This window comes from Neolamprologus brichardi, chromosome 1, assembly GCF_056152115.1.
Source record: "Neolamprologus brichardi isolate AB-2024 chromosome 1, ASM5615211v1, whole genome shotgun sequence".
Taxonomy (NCBI): domain Eukaryota; kingdom Metazoa; phylum Chordata; class Actinopteri; order Cichliformes; family Cichlidae; genus Neolamprologus; species Neolamprologus brichardi.
In genome coordinates, this window is record NC_142104.1 from 39,356,149 (window position 1) to 39,378,398 (window position 22,250).

The 22,250-nt window shown below is 40.6% G+C and overlaps 1 protein-coding gene across 1 annotated transcript; it reads right to left on the reverse strand.

Annotated features, from left to right (window-relative positions):
- Positions 1 to 3,212: 3,212 nt before the first annotated feature.
- On the reverse strand, positions 3,213 to 17,126 carry LOC102794088 (very-long-chain (3R)-3-hydroxyacyl-CoA dehydratase-like). The gene is made up of 11 exons (XM_006804431.3): positions 16,899 to 17,126; positions 14,223 to 14,268; positions 13,939 to 14,012; positions 13,527 to 13,691; positions 12,845 to 12,893; positions 12,602 to 12,712; positions 8,559 to 8,686; positions 8,128 to 8,240; positions 7,939 to 8,045; positions 7,696 to 7,827; positions 3,213 to 5,072 (listed from the first exon to the last, which is right to left on the reverse strand). Exons 1-11 carry the CDS (start codon positions 16,977 to 16,979, stop codon positions 4,996 to 4,998), a joined length of 1,083 nt encoding a protein of 360 aa, XP_006804494.2. The 5' UTR covers positions 16,980 to 17,126; the 3' UTR covers positions 3,213 to 4,995.
- Positions 17,127 to 22,250: the final 5,124 nt, after the last annotated feature.

Consider the following 22,250-nt stretch of genomic DNA (forward strand, 5'->3'; position numbering starts at 1 on the left):
AAAAGGCCACACTGGGTGCCACTGCTGCCAGCTAAGAACAGAAAACTGAGGCAATAATTGCCACAAGCTCACCAAAATTAGACAACAGGAGACTGGAAAATTGTTTCCTGGTGTGATGAGTCTCAATTTCTGCTGGGACATACAGATGGTAGACATGGAAGCAAACAATATGAAAAACACGGATCTATCCTGCCTTGCAGTGATAGTGTAATGGTGTGTGTGTGTGTGTGTGGGGGGGGGGGTGGGGGGGGGGGGACTTTTGTAAATGAGCATCGATTAAACACCACAGGCTTACTGAGTTTTGTTGTTGAGCGTGTGTGCCCATCTTCTGATGGCTGCTTCCAGAAGGATAACACGCTGACGCTGAAATAATCTCAAATTGTTTTTTGAATATGACAGTGAGTTTATTGCACTCAGGTGGCCTCATCAAATCTCAGTCCAGCAGAGCTTTGAGATGTGGTAGAACTGAAGAGTCGAATCATGGACGTGCAGCCAGCAGATGCTGTTGTGTCAATATGAACCAAAATGTCTGAGAATGTTTCCAGCCCCTTGTTGAACTATACCACAAAGAATTAAAGCAGTTCTGAAAGCAAACGTGTGTCAAATCTAGTACTGGCAAGATGTACCCACCACTACAAGTATACCTGCCCGGTGAGTGTATACTGTCAATGGTGGATGCTCATATTAAACACAGACTGTTGGGTTTTGTATTGTTGATTGTCATTTATGCTTAGAAATATCTACTTATATATGCTTAGAGTTTTATAATTAGTTGTAGATTGGTAGAGGTTTGATCCTTGATAGTCTGCAAACTTTGTGTGCATTAGAGAGCACTCTGGGAGCATGGGAGAGGTCGTACATTCTCTTATTGTTTTATGGTAGGATAAACGTATCTATATCTGTTTTAGGCTAAGTGCCTTTTGTTTAGATGAACTGCTGGTCTTCCAGACCAGCAGTTTTAGGGAAGTCATTTATGGGGTCACACTCTGACCCCACACACACACATACACACACAAAGGCAAGGTACTCTTTGTGTGTATGTAGACGTCGTATGTTAATGAACCTATGCATATTCATGTAACCTCAATAAAAGAGCAGTGTTACCGGGGAGCGGACGAGAGCAACTGGGGTCAAGCGAAGGAACGGCGTTTGTCCGGTTCTCTCCCGTGCACGAGAAACATGAAGAACTTTGCCTACTCGTGTATTGCTTTGCTGTGTAATTATATTGTCTTCAACGTTCCAGCGAATAGGTTTAAGCTACAAACCTATCACAGACTAATTTTCAACATATGTCAAAAGTAATCTATGTGAGCCAAAAGCTCGGGTTTTACACTGCTCTAAATACACTTTCCAACATTTCTTTCTTTCTCCTATTGGCTCTGTATGATCTCAGTGAGAGCATATATCCTGTGCTCTCAAGGTGAAGCACAGAAGCAAACAACCAACCAACCTTTATTTGTCACATACACAATCATACAGAGTAAACATGTAGTGAAATGCTTGTGTCTGAGCTGCGGCCAGGCTGCAGACGTAGCTGCGCCATTCCAGGGCTTGGTTTTTAGCATGGGGGCGTCTAGCCAGGACCCTTACTGGATACCAGGGTCTACCACAACCCTACCGATGGTTCAAACTAGAGATGGACCGATACCGATATTACGTATCGGTATCGGTCCGATACTGACCCAAATTACTGGATTGGATATCGGCGAGAAATAAAAAATGTAATCCGATCCATTAAATATCAAAAAAGCACCTCACAAAACTTGCTACACGGCGTAACTCGGCTCATAACCGTAGCACGTAGCAGCAGTATGCATCACGTGATAGAGAGGCTGTGTATATTTGTAGCCTAGCTAGCAAACCAGCATTTCATCTCCGAGGAAGTTTTCCCAGAGAGAAGTAAAGCAAGTGTGTAAGTTCATCTCTGAATGTCTGTAAAGCGTTCCCACGTTAAGCTTAACAACCGATATATGGAGCGACTGCCTCTCTCCCTCTCTCTCCTGCTGCTACTTCAATCGTGAAACTGATCAATGATCAGCTGATCGGCTTTTCTGTCGCGAGTCCGTCTCTCTTCTTTGTTTTTGGCCCACTTCTCACCAGAAAGAGGAAACCAGCGGCTGAACAACAGCAGCACTATTAAGCTTGATAAGCTGTTGTTAGAATTTATTTAATATTACTTTCTACACCAGGATCCTTTTCTATGTAGCTGACGGCTGGTAACTGTGCAGGGGCGGATCTAGCAAAGTTTAGCCAGGGGGGCCGATAGGGCATGAACAGGGAAAAGGGGGCACAAAGACATACTTTTCTTTCTTATTCTCATTTAAAATGTCTAGCTTTTAATAAATAATTATCTGACTCTTACACCCAAAGTTTTAATCTGATGTAAAATATATAGAAGTCCATTACTGTATATAGTAACTGTTAAGTCTAATATACCCTAGTAAGCTAGAACTTTTTCCTTTGGGAAGATACCATCTGTGCAGTCTGCAATTCTGTTGAAGAAAGATGTTGAATCTATTTAATTATTCTTGAAAAATAATTTATTTTTGTGCATTTTCCCCCTGCATCAAATTAAATTTGATTACATCGATTAAGCATCATGAGGTGGAGGGTGGTTCCCTATTTTTTTTTTGCTGGGAGTTTGCAACCCTATTAGTTAGGTTGCTTAATATTTCTGCTAAGTACTCTTTAAAATACCAGAATAGGGAGGATGGAGTAGGTTTAAGTTTATTAGATTGATCAGTGTTGCTGAACTATGAAATATTTTGGGCGCAGTGTATTTTTTACATACAGGTATAACAGAATAGCTTTAGTGTTGTTATTTATTTAAACTTGAGTATAAACTTATACAAAATGCAGCAAGATATTAAAAAAAAAACGTTTTATTGATTAAAAAACACACTATATCGGATTCATATCGGTATCGGCAGATATCCAAATTTATGATATCGGTATCGGTATCGGACATAAAAAAGTGGTATCGTGCCATCTCTAGTTCAAACTGTTCTGTTTGTAAGGGGACAATCAGATGAATTTTGTCTCAAAGGTGCAGGAAGGAAGTTGAAACAACCAATATGGCCAAATATAAAATAAAACATGGCTATTTTAACCTGGAAAGGAAGTTTAACCATTAAGGATTAACAAGTCTCTGCATGTCCTGAAGAAAGTCAGAACACAAAATACTCTCTAAAATGTGACATGACAAAGGAATCTTCAAAATAAGAATGTTTATTTCATCTTTCCCCTCCCCAAACACTGTGAAGAAACAAAACTTATAAAAAGGTCCAGCACCGGCCTGAATTTGCCAGCATGAGAACATCTGAAAACACAGAAAGAAAGAAAAAAAAAAAACAGACATGCAAAGCACTCCATATCAAGTTGAATGCCCAATACGTATCTTACAAACGACATCCACTCACAAACAGAGAAACATAAAAAAAATTGACCATGAATACACAAATGAAATGGCAAAAATGTTAGCAAACAAATAAATGCAAAACAAAGAGTGGCTGGGAAATAGTGAACAATTAAGGAAATGATGAAACACTGGGACAAAAAAATAAGGCATGCACAGCTCCTTCTCATATCATTTATATATTTCATACATGTTTTATATGCACTGAGCAGGATCTGTTAGTGAAATCAAGTGGATCTGGGGCGACTAAAAGAGAAGATGCAGAGAGAAGATCCCCCTGTCCCCAAAATACCCCCAACAAACTTTGAAAATCATGAGCTAAACGCATCAGCTACTGTCACACATTGCTGTTGAAACTAACGTAAGGAGTGGTATGAAGGATTGTGAATCACTCCCAAAACAAACAAACTGCTTAGAACATTTGCATGACTTTGTTAATATTTAAAGCACTGAGTGACTGACAGCTCCATCCAAAGCTCAGTGCTGCAAATGCACCGTGGAACCAATGAGGAGAAAATAAAGTAACTCTAAAACTGTTCATTGTTTGCAGCCACAGTGTTTTATTGTAAAGGCATCTGACACAACAGCTTTAAAAGTTCAAGTGGTGTTATAGCTTAACCTTAACTTCTGGAACATTTACCTCACAGCTGACCTTTTTGTGGAGAGTTCATATTAACATGGTAAAGACTGCTAATCACAAAACCTCTCTTTTGGATACAGTATTGCCATGTCCACACCGTGGTTTGTGTTCAAGCGGACATGACACGCCCATGTTTAGACTCTCACTCATTCATGTACTTGTGACAACTGAAGCAGAAAACAACTTTCAAAAACCTTGAAGACTTTGGAAAGGACATAATAGAGAAGTTGTATCTTGGATCAGAGCAGAGAACGGCATCCAAACTGTATCAGTTTTCAAATACATTTACATGTAAGTAGAAATATGATGGTAAAGGGTGTGTGACTTTTAATATGTGGCTTAAAATACCATAAAGCTCCAGTAAACATGATTTAAAGATCAACTTTGAGTGTAACATTATTATTATTAAAGTTTTATAAATAACGTGAAATACACGAAAAACAAAAGAGGTCCTAAATTGGTTCCTAATTGTGCATTAACAATATATTTTCTAATTATGAACTAAATTGCTATTTATAAATCACAATTATAAAGATTCTCATTATTCATTTCCATTCTTGTGATAAAAAAACCCTTCTTTTTTATTTATGTCCCAAAATATCAACAAACAAAAACATTACTTTATAAAGACACCTCTAGCGTGGAAAACTCAATAAATCCAGACAACAAACAAGTCAATCTCTCAGCAGTAAGATCAGCACATATGGTGCCATCAGGAGACGTTTGTTCAGCATCCGTGATCCATCCGTCTGCTACAAAAGCGTTTACAGTACAGGACAGAGTTGACACAGTGGAGAAACAATGTGACCAGTGCTCCAACATCACCTTAGTGTGTGCGGATGAAAATGAGAACAGGAAATAAAAGGATAAAAAAACAAACAAACAAAAACAAAGAAAACCAGCTGCTTTGAAGTGTGCGCAAGGCAAGGGTGTCGATCAGTTAGTGCACTTTCCTTTTCCTCGTGCGATATCGTCTTCTTCTCTGCTTGTACAGGTGCCGCAAGTTGATGAAGAGTCCTGTGGGGAGACGGTTTCTGTCAGTATGAAGCTCACAAACTCACTGGCATGTTTCTGGATTATAGATGACCCAAAGAACGGAGTGTCTCTGCAGACTAGCAAACTAAATGTCGTGTTTCAAAGGCCTGCTTTAAATGTAACTAATAAACCAGAACGTCAGTGACGTAGCAGTTCATCAGACTCACAATCCATCACAAAAAGGTGTGAAAGAATTTTACATCATCAATTAAGTCATTGATTAGCTGTATTGCACAAAGGCAATAATCTAAGAAAACATAATTAAGCCATAATTATGTATATATAACTCAAAGTTATATATACATAACTGTATATATAGTGCTTTTCTGCTCTACCTGAGCACTGAAGCACTTTATACAACATCTCTTAATCACCCATTAACACACATTGATACAAGCATTTTTTTCTATCCAACTGTTACACACTGATGAATGGGAGATAGGGCTGGGCGATATGGCCTAAAATCCATATTGCGGTATAATTTGAAGCATGTACGGTAACGATATATATCGCGATATATATATATATATATATATATATATATATATATATATATATATATATATATATATATATATATATATATATATATATATATATATATATATATATATATATATATATATATATATATATATATACACATATATACACATACACACACACACACACACACATATATACACACACATATATATATATATATACAGTGGGGCAAAAAAGTATTTAGTCAGCCACCGATTGTGCAAGTTCCCCCACTTAAAATGATGACAGAGGTCAGTAATTTGCACCAGAGGTACACTTCAACTGTGAGAGACAGAATGTGAAAAAAAAATCCATGAATTCACATGGTAGGATTTGTAAAGAATTTATTCGTAAATCAGGGTGGAAAATAAGTATTTGGTCAATAACAAAAATACAACTCAATACTTTGTAACATAACCTTTGTTGGCAATAACAGAGGTCAAACGTTTACTATAGGTCTTTACCAGGTTTGCACACACAGTAGCTGGTATTTTGGCCCATTCCTCCATGCAGATCTTCTCAAGAGCAGTGATGTTTTGGGGCTGTCGCCGAGCAACACGGACTTTCAACTCCCGCCACAGATTTTCTATGGGGTTGAGGTCTGGAGACTGGCTAGGCCACTCCAGGACTTTCAAATGCTTCTTACGGAGCCACTCCTTTGTTGCCCGGGCGGTGTGTTTTGGATCATTGTCATGTTGGAAGACCCAGCCTCGTTTCATCTTCAAAGTTCTCACTGATGGAAGGAGGTTTTGGCTCAAAATCTCACGATACTTGGCCCCATTCATTCTGTCCTTAACACGGATCAGTCGTCCTGTCCCCTTGGCAGAAAAACAGCCCCATAGCATGATGTTTCCACCCCCATGCTTCACAGTAGGTATGGTGTTCTTAGGATGCAACTCAGTATTCTTCTTCCTCCAAACACGACGAGTTGAGTTTATACCAAAAAGTTCTACTTTGGTTTCATCTGACCACATGACATTCTCCCAATCCTCTGCTGTATCATCCATGTGCTCTCTGGCAAACTTCAGACGGGCCTGGACATGCACTGGCTTCAGCAGCGGAACACGTCTGGCACTGCGGGATTTGATTCCCTGCCGTTGTAGTGTGTTACTGATGGTGACCTTTGTTACTTTGGTCCCAGCTCTCTGCAGGTCATTCACCAGGTCCCCCCGTGTGGTTCTGGGATCTTTGCTCACCGTTCTCATGATCATTTTGACCCCACGGGATGAGATCTTGCGTGGAGCCCCAGATCGAGGGAGATTATCAGTGGTCTTGTATGTCTTCCATTTTCTGATGATTGCTCCCACAGTTGATTTTTTCACACCAAGCTGCTTGCCTATTGTAGATTCACTCTTCCCAGTCTGGTGCAGGTCTACAATTCTTTTCCTGGTGTCCTTCAAAAGCTCTTTGGTCTTGGCCATGGCGGAGTTTGGAGTCTGACTGGTTGAGGCTGTGGACAGGTGTCTTTTATACAGATGATGAGGTCAAACAGGTGCCATTCATACAGGTAACGAGTGGGGGACAGAAAAGCTTCTTACAGAAGACGTTACAGGTCTGTGAGAGCCAGGGATTTTCCTTGTTTGAGGTGACCAAATACTTATTTTCCACCCTGATTTACGAATAAATTCTTTACAAATCCTACCATGTGAATTCATGGATTTTTTTTTCACATTCTGTCTCTCACAGTTGAAGTGTACCTCTGGTGCAAATTACTGACCTCTGTCATCATTTTAAGTGGGGGAACTTGCACAATCGGTGGCTGACTAAATACTTTTTTGCCCCACTGTATATATATATACACATATATATACACACATACTGCTTGCAGCCGCTGTGATGCTGTCGACCCAAACAGGCGCAGCTTGATGACACCATCAACATGCGCGGTACAGCGGAAAATCAAAATCTCTACTGTTGGCCAAATTCATATTGTTTCCACCGTGTACCGTTTATACTGCCCACCCCTAATGGGAGCAACTTGGGATTACAGCATCTTGCCTAAAGATACTTTGGCATGCGGACTGGAAGTAAAAATGAATCAGATTTGATGGTGGTACGTGATGGTGGTAAATTCACTTACCCAGAAACATGAAAACCAGGTAGAGCTGCAAAGTGTAGGAGAAGCTTAAAGAGTTTCCCAACATCTCGGGGAGAGGCAGGCTGAACAGACGGGTCTCATCAAAGATGGGCAGGGATTGGATCACAGCCACGGCTAGATGCAAAAAAACAAAACAAAAAAAAAGAAGCAAAGAATGACACACCATCAGTAACAACTACCCACAACTGACACCAACGCTTGCTTGCCAACCACAAAATCACCAACCTTCAGCTATGACTCCCAGCGGGTAAAGAGGAATCCAGATGGTGTACCGCAGCCACGTTAGCATCTTCCACTCTGTGCTGATGCAGGCCAGCATGTAGTACGGGTATCTGATGTAGAGGAGGTTGGGCTGATGTTAGAATGGGCGACACATCTTCAACAGGAGAGAGGAGGAAGGCTATTTGAGCTAACCTGAAGATCTCGATGGTGCTCCACAGGTAGAAGACGAAGAAGACAACGGGCTTGTTCTGCATCTCGTCGAGGCTGCCAAAGACGACGAACAAAATAACATTCCTCCCCGCAACCTGCAGGCACAATTAAAGGCCAGATAAAGCTGACTGTCATAAAAGCACAGGCCTGCAGACTGGAGCTCTGTGTTAGAGCTCTTTAGTTTTACTATTTTACTTTAAGGTATATGATAAATTATTAAATAAATAAATCATTCTGTGGTGCCATGAGACTCTCTAGGTAAAATAAATTGCACATGTGATGCGTGTGAATACTGACTAGCTGCCATTTTCAATAATGTTGTGCACATGTGCATGAGCTTTCAATTTTGTAGTTAAGACGAATAAAAAAAAATAAAACACTAACAGGGGGCAAAATGTGTCGCTGGATGTTACCTGTATCATAGCGGGAAAAGCTCCAGTTTTAACCAGACCCAACAAAGGATTAATGACCTCGAGCACGGCCATCATCTGACAGAAATACATGATATCAGCTGTGGTGTGGAAGGTATCATAGAACGAGTCTGTGTGGGGCGAGAGAGAAACAAAAACAGGACATGATTAAGCAAGCACGCTGCCTGAGCCACTATCCATAACCATGATCATTTGCAAAACAAATCCTTGCTGTGTAGTTGTGTTCCTGTTTCAATTCAAATGAGCTTATCTGTGAATAGCTCCTCACAAACAAAACCACAGACCTCTCTCCCTGCAGTCTCTGGACCCCCTGTCTGTTTTATTTTCCTGTCGATTGTGTTTGTTTCTTTTCAGTTTACACACAAACACACACACATGCACACACGCACACAGCCACCATAAACTATTTCACCTGCTTTGGTGTAAATGAAAGTGACAACAGGTGCAGTGTAGAGGTTGGTCTCCAGCACAGTCTCAAGAGTATGGAAGACATAACAGGAGATGGAGTGTTACATAAAAAGAGCTGGGTGGGGAAGTCTAGCTCCTGCAGGCCACTGGTGCGAATGTCTCTGACCAAACAATCAGAAATAGACTTCATGCGGGAGGCCTGAGGACCTAATGTCCTTCAGTGCTCACAGCCCAGTACCATGCAGTTTGAATGGTTTACAATTCCTAACTGATATCCCAGAAGTTTAACTGACTTCATATTATACTGAGTGCTCACTTCACTTTTTGAGCAGTGTATTATGCTGCAGGCCAAAAGGTCCAACGTTTCTAAGAGGTGAAGAAGAGCTGTTGGCTCTTCTGGCGTATTTAAGGTTAGATTAATGCACAAAAGAACCTCAAGATGAATGAGATGGTTTGAAGTTCAGCACTTTGGCTAGACAAACATGGCAGAGACAGACTAACTGGATTGAATGTGTACTCTGTGATAATACAATGGTAGTAAACATCTGGCATCGCTCCCTAACTAACCATTATAACATATTTATTTATATATACACACATATACATATATATACACACATATATATGTACACATATATACACATACACACATACATATATATACACGTATATACACGGAAGGAATGTGTATATACAGTGGGGCAAAAAAGTATTTAGTCAGCCACCGATTGTGCAAGTTCCCCCACTTAAAATGATGACAGAGGTCAGTAATTTGCACCAGAGGTACACTTCAACTGTGAGAGACAGAATGTGAAAAAAAAATCCATGAATTCACATGGTAGGATTTGTAAAGAATTTATTCGTAAATCAGGGTGGAAAATAAGTATTTGGTCAATAACAAAAATACAACTCAATACTTTGTAACATAACCTTTGTTGGCAATAACAGAGGTCAAACGTTTACTATAGGTCTTTACCAGGTTTGCACACACAGTAGCTGGTATTTTGGCCCATTCCTCCATGCAGATCTTCTCAAGAGCAGTGATGTTTTGGGGCTGTCGCCGAGCAACACGGACTTTCAACTCCCGCCACAGATTTTCTATGGGGTTGAGGTCTGGAGACTGGCTAGGCCACTCCAGGACTTTCAAATGCTTCTTACGGAGCCACTCCTTTGTTGCCCGGGCGGTGTGTTTTGGATCATTGTCATGTTGGAAGACCCAGCCTCGTTTCATCTTCAAAGTTCTCACTGATGGAAGGAGGTTTTGGCTCAAAATCTCACGATACTTGGCCCCATTCATTCTGTCCTTAACATGGATCAGTCGTCCTGTCCCCTTGGCAGAAAAACAGCCCCATAGCATGATGTTTCCACCCCCATGCTTCACAGTAGGTATGGTGTTCTTGGGATGCAACTCAGTATTCTTCTTCCTCCAAACACGACGAGTTGAGTTTATACCAAAAAGTTCTACTTTGGTTTCATCTGACCACATGACATTCTCCCAATCCTCTGCTGTATCATCCATGTGCTCTCTGGCAAACTTCAGACGGGCCTGGACATGCACTGGCTTCAGCAGCGGAACACGTCTGGCACTGCGGGATTTGATTCCCTGCCGTTGTAGTGTGTTACTGATGGTGACCTTTGTTACTTTGGTCCCAGCTCTCTGCAGGTCATTCAGCAGGTCCCCCCGTGTGGTTCTGGGATCTTTGCTCACCGTTCTCATGATCATTTTGACCCCACGGGATGAGATCTTGCGTGGAGCCCCAGATCGAGGGAGATTATCAGTGGTCTTGTATGTCTTCCATTTTCTGATGATTGCTCCCACAGTTGATTTTTTCACACCAAGCTGCTTGCCTATTGTAGATTCACTCTTCCCAGTCTGGTGCAGGTCTACAATTCTTTTCCTGGTGTCCTTCGAAAGCTCTTTGGTCTTGGCCATGGCGGAGTTTGGAGTCTGACTGGTTGAGGCTGTGGACAGGTGTCTTTTATACAGATGATGAGGTCAAACAGGTGCCATTCATACAGGTAACGAGTGGGGGACAGAAAAGCTTCTTACAGAAGACGTTACAGGTCTGTGAGAGCCAGGGATTTTCCTTGTTTGAGGTGACCAAATACTTATTTTCCACCCTGATTTACGAATAAATTCTTTACAAATCCTACCATGTGAATTCATGGATTTTTTTTCCACATTCTGTCTCTCACAGTTGAAGTGTACCTCTGGTGCAAATTACTGACCTCTGTCATCATTTTAAGTGGGGGAACTTGCACAATCGGTGGCTGACTAAATACTTTTTTGCCCCACTGTATATGTGTATATATACATATATATTGGAGCCGCCACCTGCATAACAAAACTAGATCTGTTAAAAGGGTACTGGCAGGTTCCTCTAACTAGCAGAGCCTCTGATATCTCAGCATTTGTTACTCCAGACCATTTCTTGCAGTACACAGTGATGGCGTTTGGCATGCGGAATGCACCAGCCACTTTCCAACGACTGCTGACAGAGACTTCTTAGCCATTGCACAAGGATGGTACAATCGTTCCCGATTTGACACTGCGTGACAAACTTAAGCACATTCGATCGTGGCTGCACACCAGATAAAAACTTTAGTGGCCCTCTCACACTATGCCCAAAAACTAATTCAGTTTATATATACCCTATATATACCCTAAGACAGGGTGACTGTCTTCCAAGTGCTTTTGGTCATAGGGGACTGTCTGATTGTTGTGGTTTTCTCTGCATCATTGTATGGTCTTTACTAGGGATTGGTATCAAGAGTAATCAAATTCCTTAAAATTCCCTTAAAATAGTCCGTTTTGCCTGTCTCTATGGGTCACACTTATTGTTTGCACTTGCTGAAATCAACTGATTTTGGTACCTGTGTCAGAGAAGGGAAATAGTGGCACAGTCTACAGCATGGATATAGGCATTTTATTTATATTCTATTCTATACACAAAAAGACCAGAGCGCGATGCTAAAGTGCAAATTGCATGCAGGACAGAAACAACCCGCATTATGCTGGTAGCACAACTTTGGTTCTTTGCAAGCACTTGCACAGACAGCATGCTAATGCTAAGCTAGCCAAGAACCCAGGGTAAAAACTGAGTGAATGCTCACACCAGCCCGGCAGCCAGACCCTAAACTTCAACAGGTAACAAACCGATGAGCAGCCAGGCTTTAGCCTCTGTTTCTACCTGTTCATTGTTCTACAGTAGAATCACCATGGCGATCGATTTAAAGTCTCTTTGCGCTGATTTTCATCTTTGCTTTGTGCTGTCGGCTTTGTGTTCATACCTAAATACTAAGTGAAAGATCCTGTGTGTCCTGATTAGGATAGGGATTTGTGTTGGTGCATGGGACTGTAGCCTATAGGCTTATATTGTTAAATTGTAATGATGAGACAATGTGTTTAAAGTCATTTTATAGAGAAACGGGAAAATATTAAAATGAGTAGTAAAACAAATTAGTTTTTCCTCTTGGGAGTAATTAAGTAAAGTACTGCATTACTTTTAAGAAAAGTGTGTAATACATTACTTTTTTGAATAACGACCCCAAAAAGGCATTTCCAAAAAAATGCCTGCCTTTCCATGCTTCAAGACATTTGTTTTCTCTTTACAAACCTTGACCAAGAATGAAGAGGCGGACAATCATGTTGACAAAGACCCAGGAGTATCCCAGGAACTGCACAAGGTTGTACATGAACAAGTAGCTTTTCTTCAGACCCAGGTATGCTGTGGAAACAAGAGAGAAAATGACTAAAATCAACTAATCTGCAGAATTTAATCTAAAGGACAGCAAACACAGGTGATATAGGATATCTGAGTTTCAGGTTGTTTGAAGGTGAAGAACTCTGTGAAACTCACGGTCATTACGAACTCTTGACTCCACACTTATCCTGTTTAACTTCTCCTCCTAAAAGAACAACAAATGAATTACAATTAGTCACATTTCTCATCAGTTCCAAAGCAGCTAGGTGATGAATTTAGTACGTTGAAAAGAAATGTATTTATTTTTTATTGGAAATGCAAAAAGTTATCGTGGCTCTGTAATTGATAGCTGTAGTACATACAGATGGTGTGAATGTCCCAGAGAGTTCAAAACACGACTCCCTTAATTATAAAACACTTTTACAGATAAACACATTTCACTGGATAATCATATTAAATTTTAGCAGCATGTCCAAAACAACTGATTTAGTCTTTCAGCAGTCTTAATAGCCAAGTAGGAAGAAGCATTGACATGAAGTTTACGTTCAAATTACACATGTCCAAAGCTGAACCTTGCCAGATCACAATAAGTTATGTAATATTATGTGAGTTGGCTCTTGCATGACTAACTTTGAAAAGGACCTACGATAAAAAGTAAAATGTCTCCCAAACAAAACTATTTTAATCCCACAAAACCTGTTTGCAACTACAAAGACTACATATTCTAGTCCTTTGACTTCCCATCAGACACAGTGTTCATGTTAGCAACCAAAAGTCTTTTCTGTGGTACACATTTTACTCTCAGTCCTCAGGGTGAGTGGAATCATTGTCGTTTTGCCTTAGCTTGAAGCTCCATCTCAGCGTCCGACTCATCCAGCCATCGGTCGAAGTCTGGGGCCAGAAACAGAGGCTTTTTCTCCTGCAGCGTCAGCCGGTCCCACCAGCGCTCCTCCTTCTTCTTGATTTTGATGTCAACCTGACGCTCAGTGGACTTGTGCTTGATCTGGAAACAGAGTATTAAATCGAGCCTAAATAACATGACATATTGTTTAACCTGTGTGTGTGTTGAAATAAAACCTACAGCTATTTGTTGGAAATTAAGTCAGTTTTTCAGTTAGTGTCCATGTCAAATTCACTCACACTAAAACTGGAGAATGACAGGAACATTATTAGCACAATGTCATAACCTTAGCAGGAAAAAAAACACCCCAATCAATTCTTGAAAACTTTCAAAAATGAGACAGCAGTACCTCGGGTCTAACAGGTTCCAGGAACTCCAACTTGAACTCGTATTCATTATCTCCCTTAGCTCCATGACCCTGTGCTGTGGTACAAGGTTTTTTTTTTAAACAGTAAAGTAAGCAAAGTGAGTACAGATTTTATTTGTAGAGAACCTTTCACTAAAAAAATGCTAAAGCATTAAGACAAAAAGACAAAACTGTCTAAGTATATTGTGGTTATGCATCATTCTGTAGTTCATTCTTATTTAATCTTCATTTTCTTGTTCTTAAATGCACAAAAATGAAGTACCAACCTCTGAACTGAAGTGTGTTTTGTTCTTGCAGGTTGATATTGACATTCTGAAAAACACAAAAGCCGCCATCACAACCCAAAAGTGGACAAACCATTGAGGTAGAAATGATACATTAAGTTCGGTGATATTCTCTGTTGAAAGAAAAAAGAATCCTCATATAGCCCACAACACAAATTTATAACAATACTTCAAATACTTTGCTCACACTACGATATTATTGTAATTTTTAATATTCTGTGATGCAAAAGTATTGCAAAACATTAACATCATCATTTTTTTCCAACTTCAAATGATGTCCCCAAAGTTAAAACTTTGTCAATATCTGTTTTCAGTTCTTGTCACTAAAACATTCCATAAATGTTTCCATTAGATGGAGTCAGTCTGATGTTAGTGTGTGATTTAATGGGGTCCAGATGGTAAATACACGCAGTCTGTTTCAGAAATTAACTGTGATAGATCAGTGAAAACCACATATCTGTTGACTCATTCAGACTGACGACAACATGCTGGCAATTGATCTGCATTTACAAATCAGCCAAATAAATGTTTGCAAACCTTTGACGATCGATCTGAGAGTGACTGGAGTTAGTCCTAGTAAGACTGCAACTCTTTTCGGAAAGGTTGCCTCCTGTCAATTATCTTGCGATCAAAAGTGATTGTCAGTGTGCAACACATTCAAGCTCTGGGTAACCATTTAGTCACCACAAACTGCACGGGAGGTAGCTTGGTCAAGCTAAGTATATCCAGTGTTGGGTGGTTTTTCTGCCGAGTCAATTTGCTTGGCTAACATTATTTCGGCATTTTTCTGCATTTTCCTTCAGCCCTGGAAAAGACCAGACTTTTTCTACCTCTTACTGAAGATCAAATATTCAAACTACAGGTTTGTTTTAAGGACAAGCAACATCAGACTTTCCCAATACAGTCAGATCAGGTTATGATGAAGAGCTAAACATAGCAGTAAAATACTATACACAAAACTATGTTGCAATATGTTTTTGTTGAAAGTGGTGCAAAGTTGTTGATTCAAGTTTACGGCCACTTTAGAGGTGGTAATGTGCTATTGAGTTTTACAGCAGTTATTCTGAGTTGCTTATACTCGTGTGTGTAGGACAGGTGGTGTTCTCTGAGACTGTTTGAGTTTCCCTTCATTCATTTCCCTTCATCCTAAGAGCCGAAACAAGATCCAGAACAACCATTAAACACCATGCATCTTTTATAAGACATTTGTGCAGCAGATGGAGGATGAAGTCGAAGAAGCTACTGTTATAAACCCAGCCCATTAGACTGGATCCTTGTTTAAACACACGTGTTTACACTGGGCACACACTAAAGTTATTCAGCAAATAATTAAAATATAGGGAGCTGTAAGCAAATGATGAACCAAATAAATGCATCAGTGATGTCATCCTCTCAGATGGGCTGCTACAGTCAAAAATAGATAGAAAAGCATCTTATCAGTTGTTATACGACTTCCATGAAACAAACTACAAGAAAGCTTTAAGTTCTTTTAAAAGCCTGGTTTAAAACCTTTTATCTGATTGGCATCTTTTAACTTTACTTATATAGTTTATTCACATTTTGTTATAATGTCTGATTCTTAAGAGGAGCACTGTGAACTGCAGTGCTGCTGAAAGTTGCTTTGTAAGTAAATTTGCATTGCCAAGCTTATAGCAAATGGCACGGCCATGCGGCTGACATAATAAGTGAAGCACAACTACAAAAACAAGGAAGTCAAACTTTAGCTGACGTGATCTATTTTTGATATCTCTGAGTACAGTGGATGGTTTCATATTCTTTTAATAGACAACAAAGTTCTACAAAAAAAAAGAAAAGAAAAAGAAGCTTTCCTTTGATGCTGATGCTAAAGAATTTGTTTACAACACGGTGGGATGTACAAAAAATAACATTTTCACAACTTGTGTGGTTTAGTGATTTTAAGGTGTCTTTTTGTCATATTTGTAGAGAAACTGAATCATTTTTGTGTTTTAGACTGTCCAATGAAATCTTACTTTGTAGGTGAGGGGAATTCAAATAGATATCATTATTATTATTTCCTTATCATTCACAGCCATAATCGGTAACAAAGAAATATTAGTTCTCTGAAACTCGGCTTTGTTTAAGCAAACATTAGAGGTGGAAAACTGCAAAGAGAGAAGCTACAAAACAAGGAAGTAACTCTAAAACACCAAATTCAACTGTCACTCTGGAGTCATTTCCCTCAGTTATCACTAATGCATTTACCTTCTTACAGAAAACGTCCTTACATTTTAGACCCCATTAGTGCTGAAGGACCTTGACCTCGAGAAGTATTAATTTTGCTTAAAAAATAATTATGCGCTTTTTTTTCTGAACACAGGAGAAGCGTTTATGAATTGTTCTGGTTGTCTGCTTTGTCATGCCAGCTGAAGTAAGTATTACCAGTCAATAAATCCATTTTACAACTGTGACGGTAGCTACGGCATCAGCTAACAGCCAGGCTGGCTAGCTGTGACCGCGACAAAGTCCGCTGTAGTACAGCCACAGCGAAGAAAGCTCCCGTTAAGTAACAGCAACACCCAGACCAGCAAGAAAATAAAAGCAAATTTAAACGGCGAGCCCGTTGGAGTGGAGGTTGAGACATTATATATGGAGTCAATGAGCTGAAAGCTGTCAGGCGGATGTTGGGGACTGTCCTACCTTGACATCGCTCAGTTCCACTCGGAGGTAAATCTCTCCGTGCCGCTGAGCCCAGTAAACATGAGGAGTCAGGATTTGCATGTTCACGATGTTTTGTTCTTTCTGATATCTACATACCTAACCGGCGAAGAATCTTTTTCTCAAACTGATCAACTGAAACCCTCATCTGACAGCCCGGAGGATGGACAGATGATGCAGGGTACTTCCGGGGGGAGGGTCGCTCTCGGATTTCAAAATAAGAATTTTAAAAGGGACGCCTTCAGAATAAAAGTCACCCTAAAAAACAACGAATAAATAAACGGAAGAGAATGAATGGGTGGATGGAATGAATGAATAACTCAATGAATCTTTCCACACACACAAAGACATTTGGATCTTTCGGTAGTCGTTTCACGTTGCTTTAGGTGTGTTTAACCTAACTTTGAACAATTTTTAAGTACTTTATCCAAGCCTTTTGCATTTTATATTACTCTGAATTTTAACCAGCTGAAGAAAAAGAGAGAGAGAGAAAGACACAAAGACTGAAAGCCTGTAGTTATTTTAATTCTTTTCCCAAATCCCTTTGAATAATTATTTTAATTGATTTCAAAGTGGACATGTGGTGTTTCTGTGTGTTTGCTGGTTTTCCCCCAATGACTGTAGAAAACAGTTTTCTACAATTTTCTTCAGATACATGAAGTATATATTTGAAAACCCTTGCCTCTTAATGAGCCAGTCTACCTGTAAATGAGATTAGATGATGAATTGGTGACTTTATAAAAGCATAAATGCAAACACCCATATAAAGAAGCCAGACTCTTTTACTCCCTGGCAGGAAAGTTGTGCTATAACTGAGACTGTTCCACAAGTGGGCACCCAGAGACTATAACAAGACCGCAAAAGACAGGTGATTAGATTTTCATATTCAACCAATATTAGAGCACTGCTTAAATTTTCCCACATTTCACTTCTTCTAGTTTAAAATGATCCAAATGTGAATAAGAGGGGTGCAGCTCCAGCATATTTCATAATCTGACAATTATTGTTAATCATGATATTGTGGCGGACCACCAAGTGGCTCCACTCACACCCAAGTTGAAGGGAAGTGAGGGGTGGAGATTTTGGCGCTAACTAAATGTGATGTTCTGAGAGTCAGTTAATAAAGTTGGAGTGACTGAGACACTGAGACCTCTCCTGTCGTTATTACATACCTCCACATTTCGAAGGGAGACTGTGTGTGTTGACAGACTTAAACCTGCACATGTTCTTCCTTCGAAATGTGGAGCACCCGTGTGTACACCTGTGAGCATGAGCGCGCTTGTTTTTAAAAGGTTCCTTCATGTAATGATCTGCTAGAGGGTGTGGGGAGCCACAGCCTTGTCCTCCAGGGCATGAAGCAGGTATGGAGGAGATAGTGTTACCCTTTTCCCTGGGGTGGAGAAAAGCAGACTGCCCCGACTCCGCAGCAGCAGGGAGGCAGGGATGGCCAGCTCCTCCTCCCAGACCCCCCTCTCCAACAGGCTGCAAAGAACGGGGTGTGTGAAGACTCCAAACCTCCCTCCGCCCGCTCATATGTAGTGTTGATGCATGTGTGTTCTAAGGTGCATTTAAAACCCAGGAGGGCATGGAGCTACCTGCCAGAGAGCAGCAGGTAAGCGCATTGCCCCTCCTGATAGCCCTCAATGTATACGTGTATTTAAAATTGAGAGGTGGGCAACAACGCCAGGGGTGAGGTTGTACACCCTGATGGTCTTTTGGATTCCGTGTAGCGTGCCCACCCCCAAGGTCCTATATGTATGTGTTATGAGAGTGTGAGTAATGTGAATGTCTAAGTTGTGAGAAAAAAATTGAGGCACAGGCAGCCAGAGGGGGACAGAGGGGGGGATGCCTCCCCTGCACCCTGGTGACACACCTTTACCCCAAGGCCCTGCATGTGTGGGGGATTGTGGTGGAGCGGGAAGAGGGAGGCAGCTGGAGATGGGGAGGGAAGGAAGGGAGGGGCAAGTGACCCCTCCCTGCACCCCCATACTCTGCAACCCGCCAGGGAAAGGGGGCCCAGGCCCATCCGGACCAGGGCCCAGTTCAGCAGCGCCGCCTGTCCCCGGGAGCCCGGGACAGCCCACCCAACTGCACCCACACCGTCATCCACACATCTTCCAGACTACACAAGACAATAGACTTCCAGGCTGAGATCTTCCTCCACCTCTCCTATATCTCTCCCTCCTGCAGAGTGAGTTCCTGAAGAGAGGAGACCTCCTGTAAGATGTAATAATGTTCATTAGAAGCTCCTTCACCATCACACTGCCCATTCCCTGCCAGCAGCTTTCAGTCAAAATTTGCAATAAAGCTTTGACGCTGACAGCACTGAAATGATGATATTAATAATGCTGGCCCAGAGATCTGATCTGAATGGAAGAACTCTAGAAATGGATTAAGGTGGAGGGATGGGAGTAGGGTGGTACATAAGTTGTGTCCCAGACAGAGGGAATCCTTTGAAGGATGTAGCCTAGAAAAGCGTGGCCTGTGTAGGACGTGTGAATGGATGCAGACACTGAATTAGGACACAGCTATCAAAACTACGGTGGCTGGGAAGTGCAAAGTGCAACAAATTAAAAAACGGCAACAAATTAAAAAAACGCAATAAATTAAAAAACACAACAAATTAAAAAACCGCAACAAATTAAAAATCCTTGACGGAAAGGGATTGTCTGAAATACCGGAAGTGACACAACGATTAGGATTTTTGGTTGTAGCGCCATGTTTCTGGGCCGAACAAAGCGCTAGCGAAAGAGGAGCGAAAGTACATGGATAACACCAGCTATGGTTCGTACTTGCTGTGCGGTCGGTTGTAAAGTTAGATCGCACGACCGGCAAGGGAATAAGGTTGAAAATGGTTTATCTTTTCATTCTTTCCCCACCTGGAAGCAACAGGAGGCAGCTCATGTATCGGATGTTACCAAAACAAGGCGTCTAGTCTGGATAGCAGCTGTGAGACGAGCTGATATCCAGTTCTCTTCCATCTCCAAATATCTGTTGGTGTGCTCCAGACATTTTCAGTTCAGTAAGTTATAGATATGTTCATATCACTCTTTATCCGGTCTTTTACGTCTGACATCACTAGCCGTGTCTTGGCTCAAACTCTGCTGCAGGTCCATAAATCACACGATCACTGTGGCATCACTGAGTGTTGAAAAACTATCTAAAGTCTTTCATCTGTAATAAAATGATCAGCGTTCTGCTCTACCATGTGTAACAATTGAGTTTATCATTCAGGCATCCATGAAAACGAAATTAGCAGGAAGTTAGCTCGCTAGCTTCTATACAATATAGCATGTCCAAACTGAGGGATTTTGGAAACAAATTCAAACGTACAGCTCTGCTATCACTTTCAACATAAATGAAGACAGAAAACTGAACAGTAGTGACGTTTGTAGGGTACTGTGAGTAAAATGCGTTTCATTTCCCCCCGAACATTCAAATTAGTGCAATCATAAATTCATTCATGAGGGACAAATTACAGGGAGAGCATGTGGAGGCTCTGGCTACGTTCACACTGCACGCGAAAGCGCATCAAATCGGACTTTTTTGACCGTATGCGACCCATATCCATTCATGGTATGACAGTGTAAAAACAGCACAAATCCAATATTTTCAAATCCGATCTGGGTCACTTTCGTATGTGGTACTGAATCCGATACATATCTGATGTTTTAGAAAGCAACTGCTGTTTGAATGGTCATGTTGCATTAAATCCGTCTTTTATGTCACTGACACGAAACATATGCCAATTATCAGCGCTGGAGAAGCGTCTGAGAAGACATTGAGAACACGAGCGCTTTGTGTCCATCCCGTGTAGATGTTAGTGAAACTGTTGGGAAGACAACATGAACATTTTATTTATACTATATAATCTGCAGATTCTGACAGAAATCTGCATATCCTTTGAAGCACCGCTCCTCTCTAAAACGACAATAAGGATAATTATTAGGCCATATGTAAATAACAAAATAACTTAAAGCAAAGTCTGAAACAAGTCTTTATATTAAGGGCCATCAGTCAAACAATACTGTTTGGTCTGGGTCTAAACAGAGCGTGTTGTGTGTGACATCTGCTTTTGCATATGCAGGCCACTTTGAGGGTTCACAAAGGAGCGTGTTTGCTGTCACATTTTATTTGTAGTGTGAACAATCAGACAAAAAAATCGGAATTGAGCATTAAGACCTGCAGTGTGAACGTAGCCATAGTGAGTTCAGTGCATTGATGTGCCATTGTCCTGAAGGATTTAGTTATTCTCAGTGGTTAAAGAAATTGCAATTATTTATTCATATTTATTAGAAATAATCCTAATTACATATCTTGCTTCCATGTTTGTGTCCTGTGTCACAAAAAATACATTTTTTACTATAATACATTGATTAATGACCTGCAGAATCTCCTTGTCATGTTACGTGTCCATAATTGTCACCTAAAGTCAAACTTTATGCTTTCTCCATCTTGAAAGTGATTACATACTTTAGTTTCATTTTCTGAAGGCAGGTTTCTGAAAGAGGCAGATTTGGAATATAACATGCAGTGTTCTATAGATGGATACATAAAAAAAAGGGAGAATTACATGTATGTGCTAACTTTCTAAACACATTTTTCATAAATGTAACAATGGATTTGAAAGTAGATAAAACACATTTACGTTGGCCTTGGCTCATTAGAGTCTTTGTCTTTAAATTAACTTGTATGTTTCAGGTACTGCACTCTCAAAGACTGAATGAACCAGCATTACAGCCATGGGTCATTGTGAGCATCACAGGGAAGGTTGAAGCCGCCCACTGCACCTGTATGCAGCCATGTCGCTGTTCTTCTTTTTAAAGTAGAAGCAACATTGCGGATCTGTGGCACAAGGGCTGTTACAGATGAACCTGCATACTGGGTTTTGCCTGGTAATATGACCAAGATACAGCCAGAGGTTGGCCATAAGATAGACTTCTCTTCAGCTGCCCAAAAACGGCTCTGGATCAAAACATAAACAGACCATCCGTATTGAAAGGTAAAAGGAGCCGTCCTCAAAAAAGAAAAATCCCACCTGCTACTGTGGAGGAGTTGTCACTGCTATTGGATACTTTGCTGGAGCACAGTAAAGCTGTGGGTTGTGGGAATGACCCATAATGTTTTATATAGGGGTCTAGATTTATGCCTGAAGTGCACTGCCATGTAAATAATTTGCATTTACTGAATATGTACTGACTGAGTACCACTGTTCAAAAGTTCAATAAAGAAACAAACTAATTTTTGCCTCTTTTTTATTATAGAACATCACATCAGTTACAATGTAGAATCCATGTCATTTATAGTTTATAAAAGACAAAATGTTTACACAAA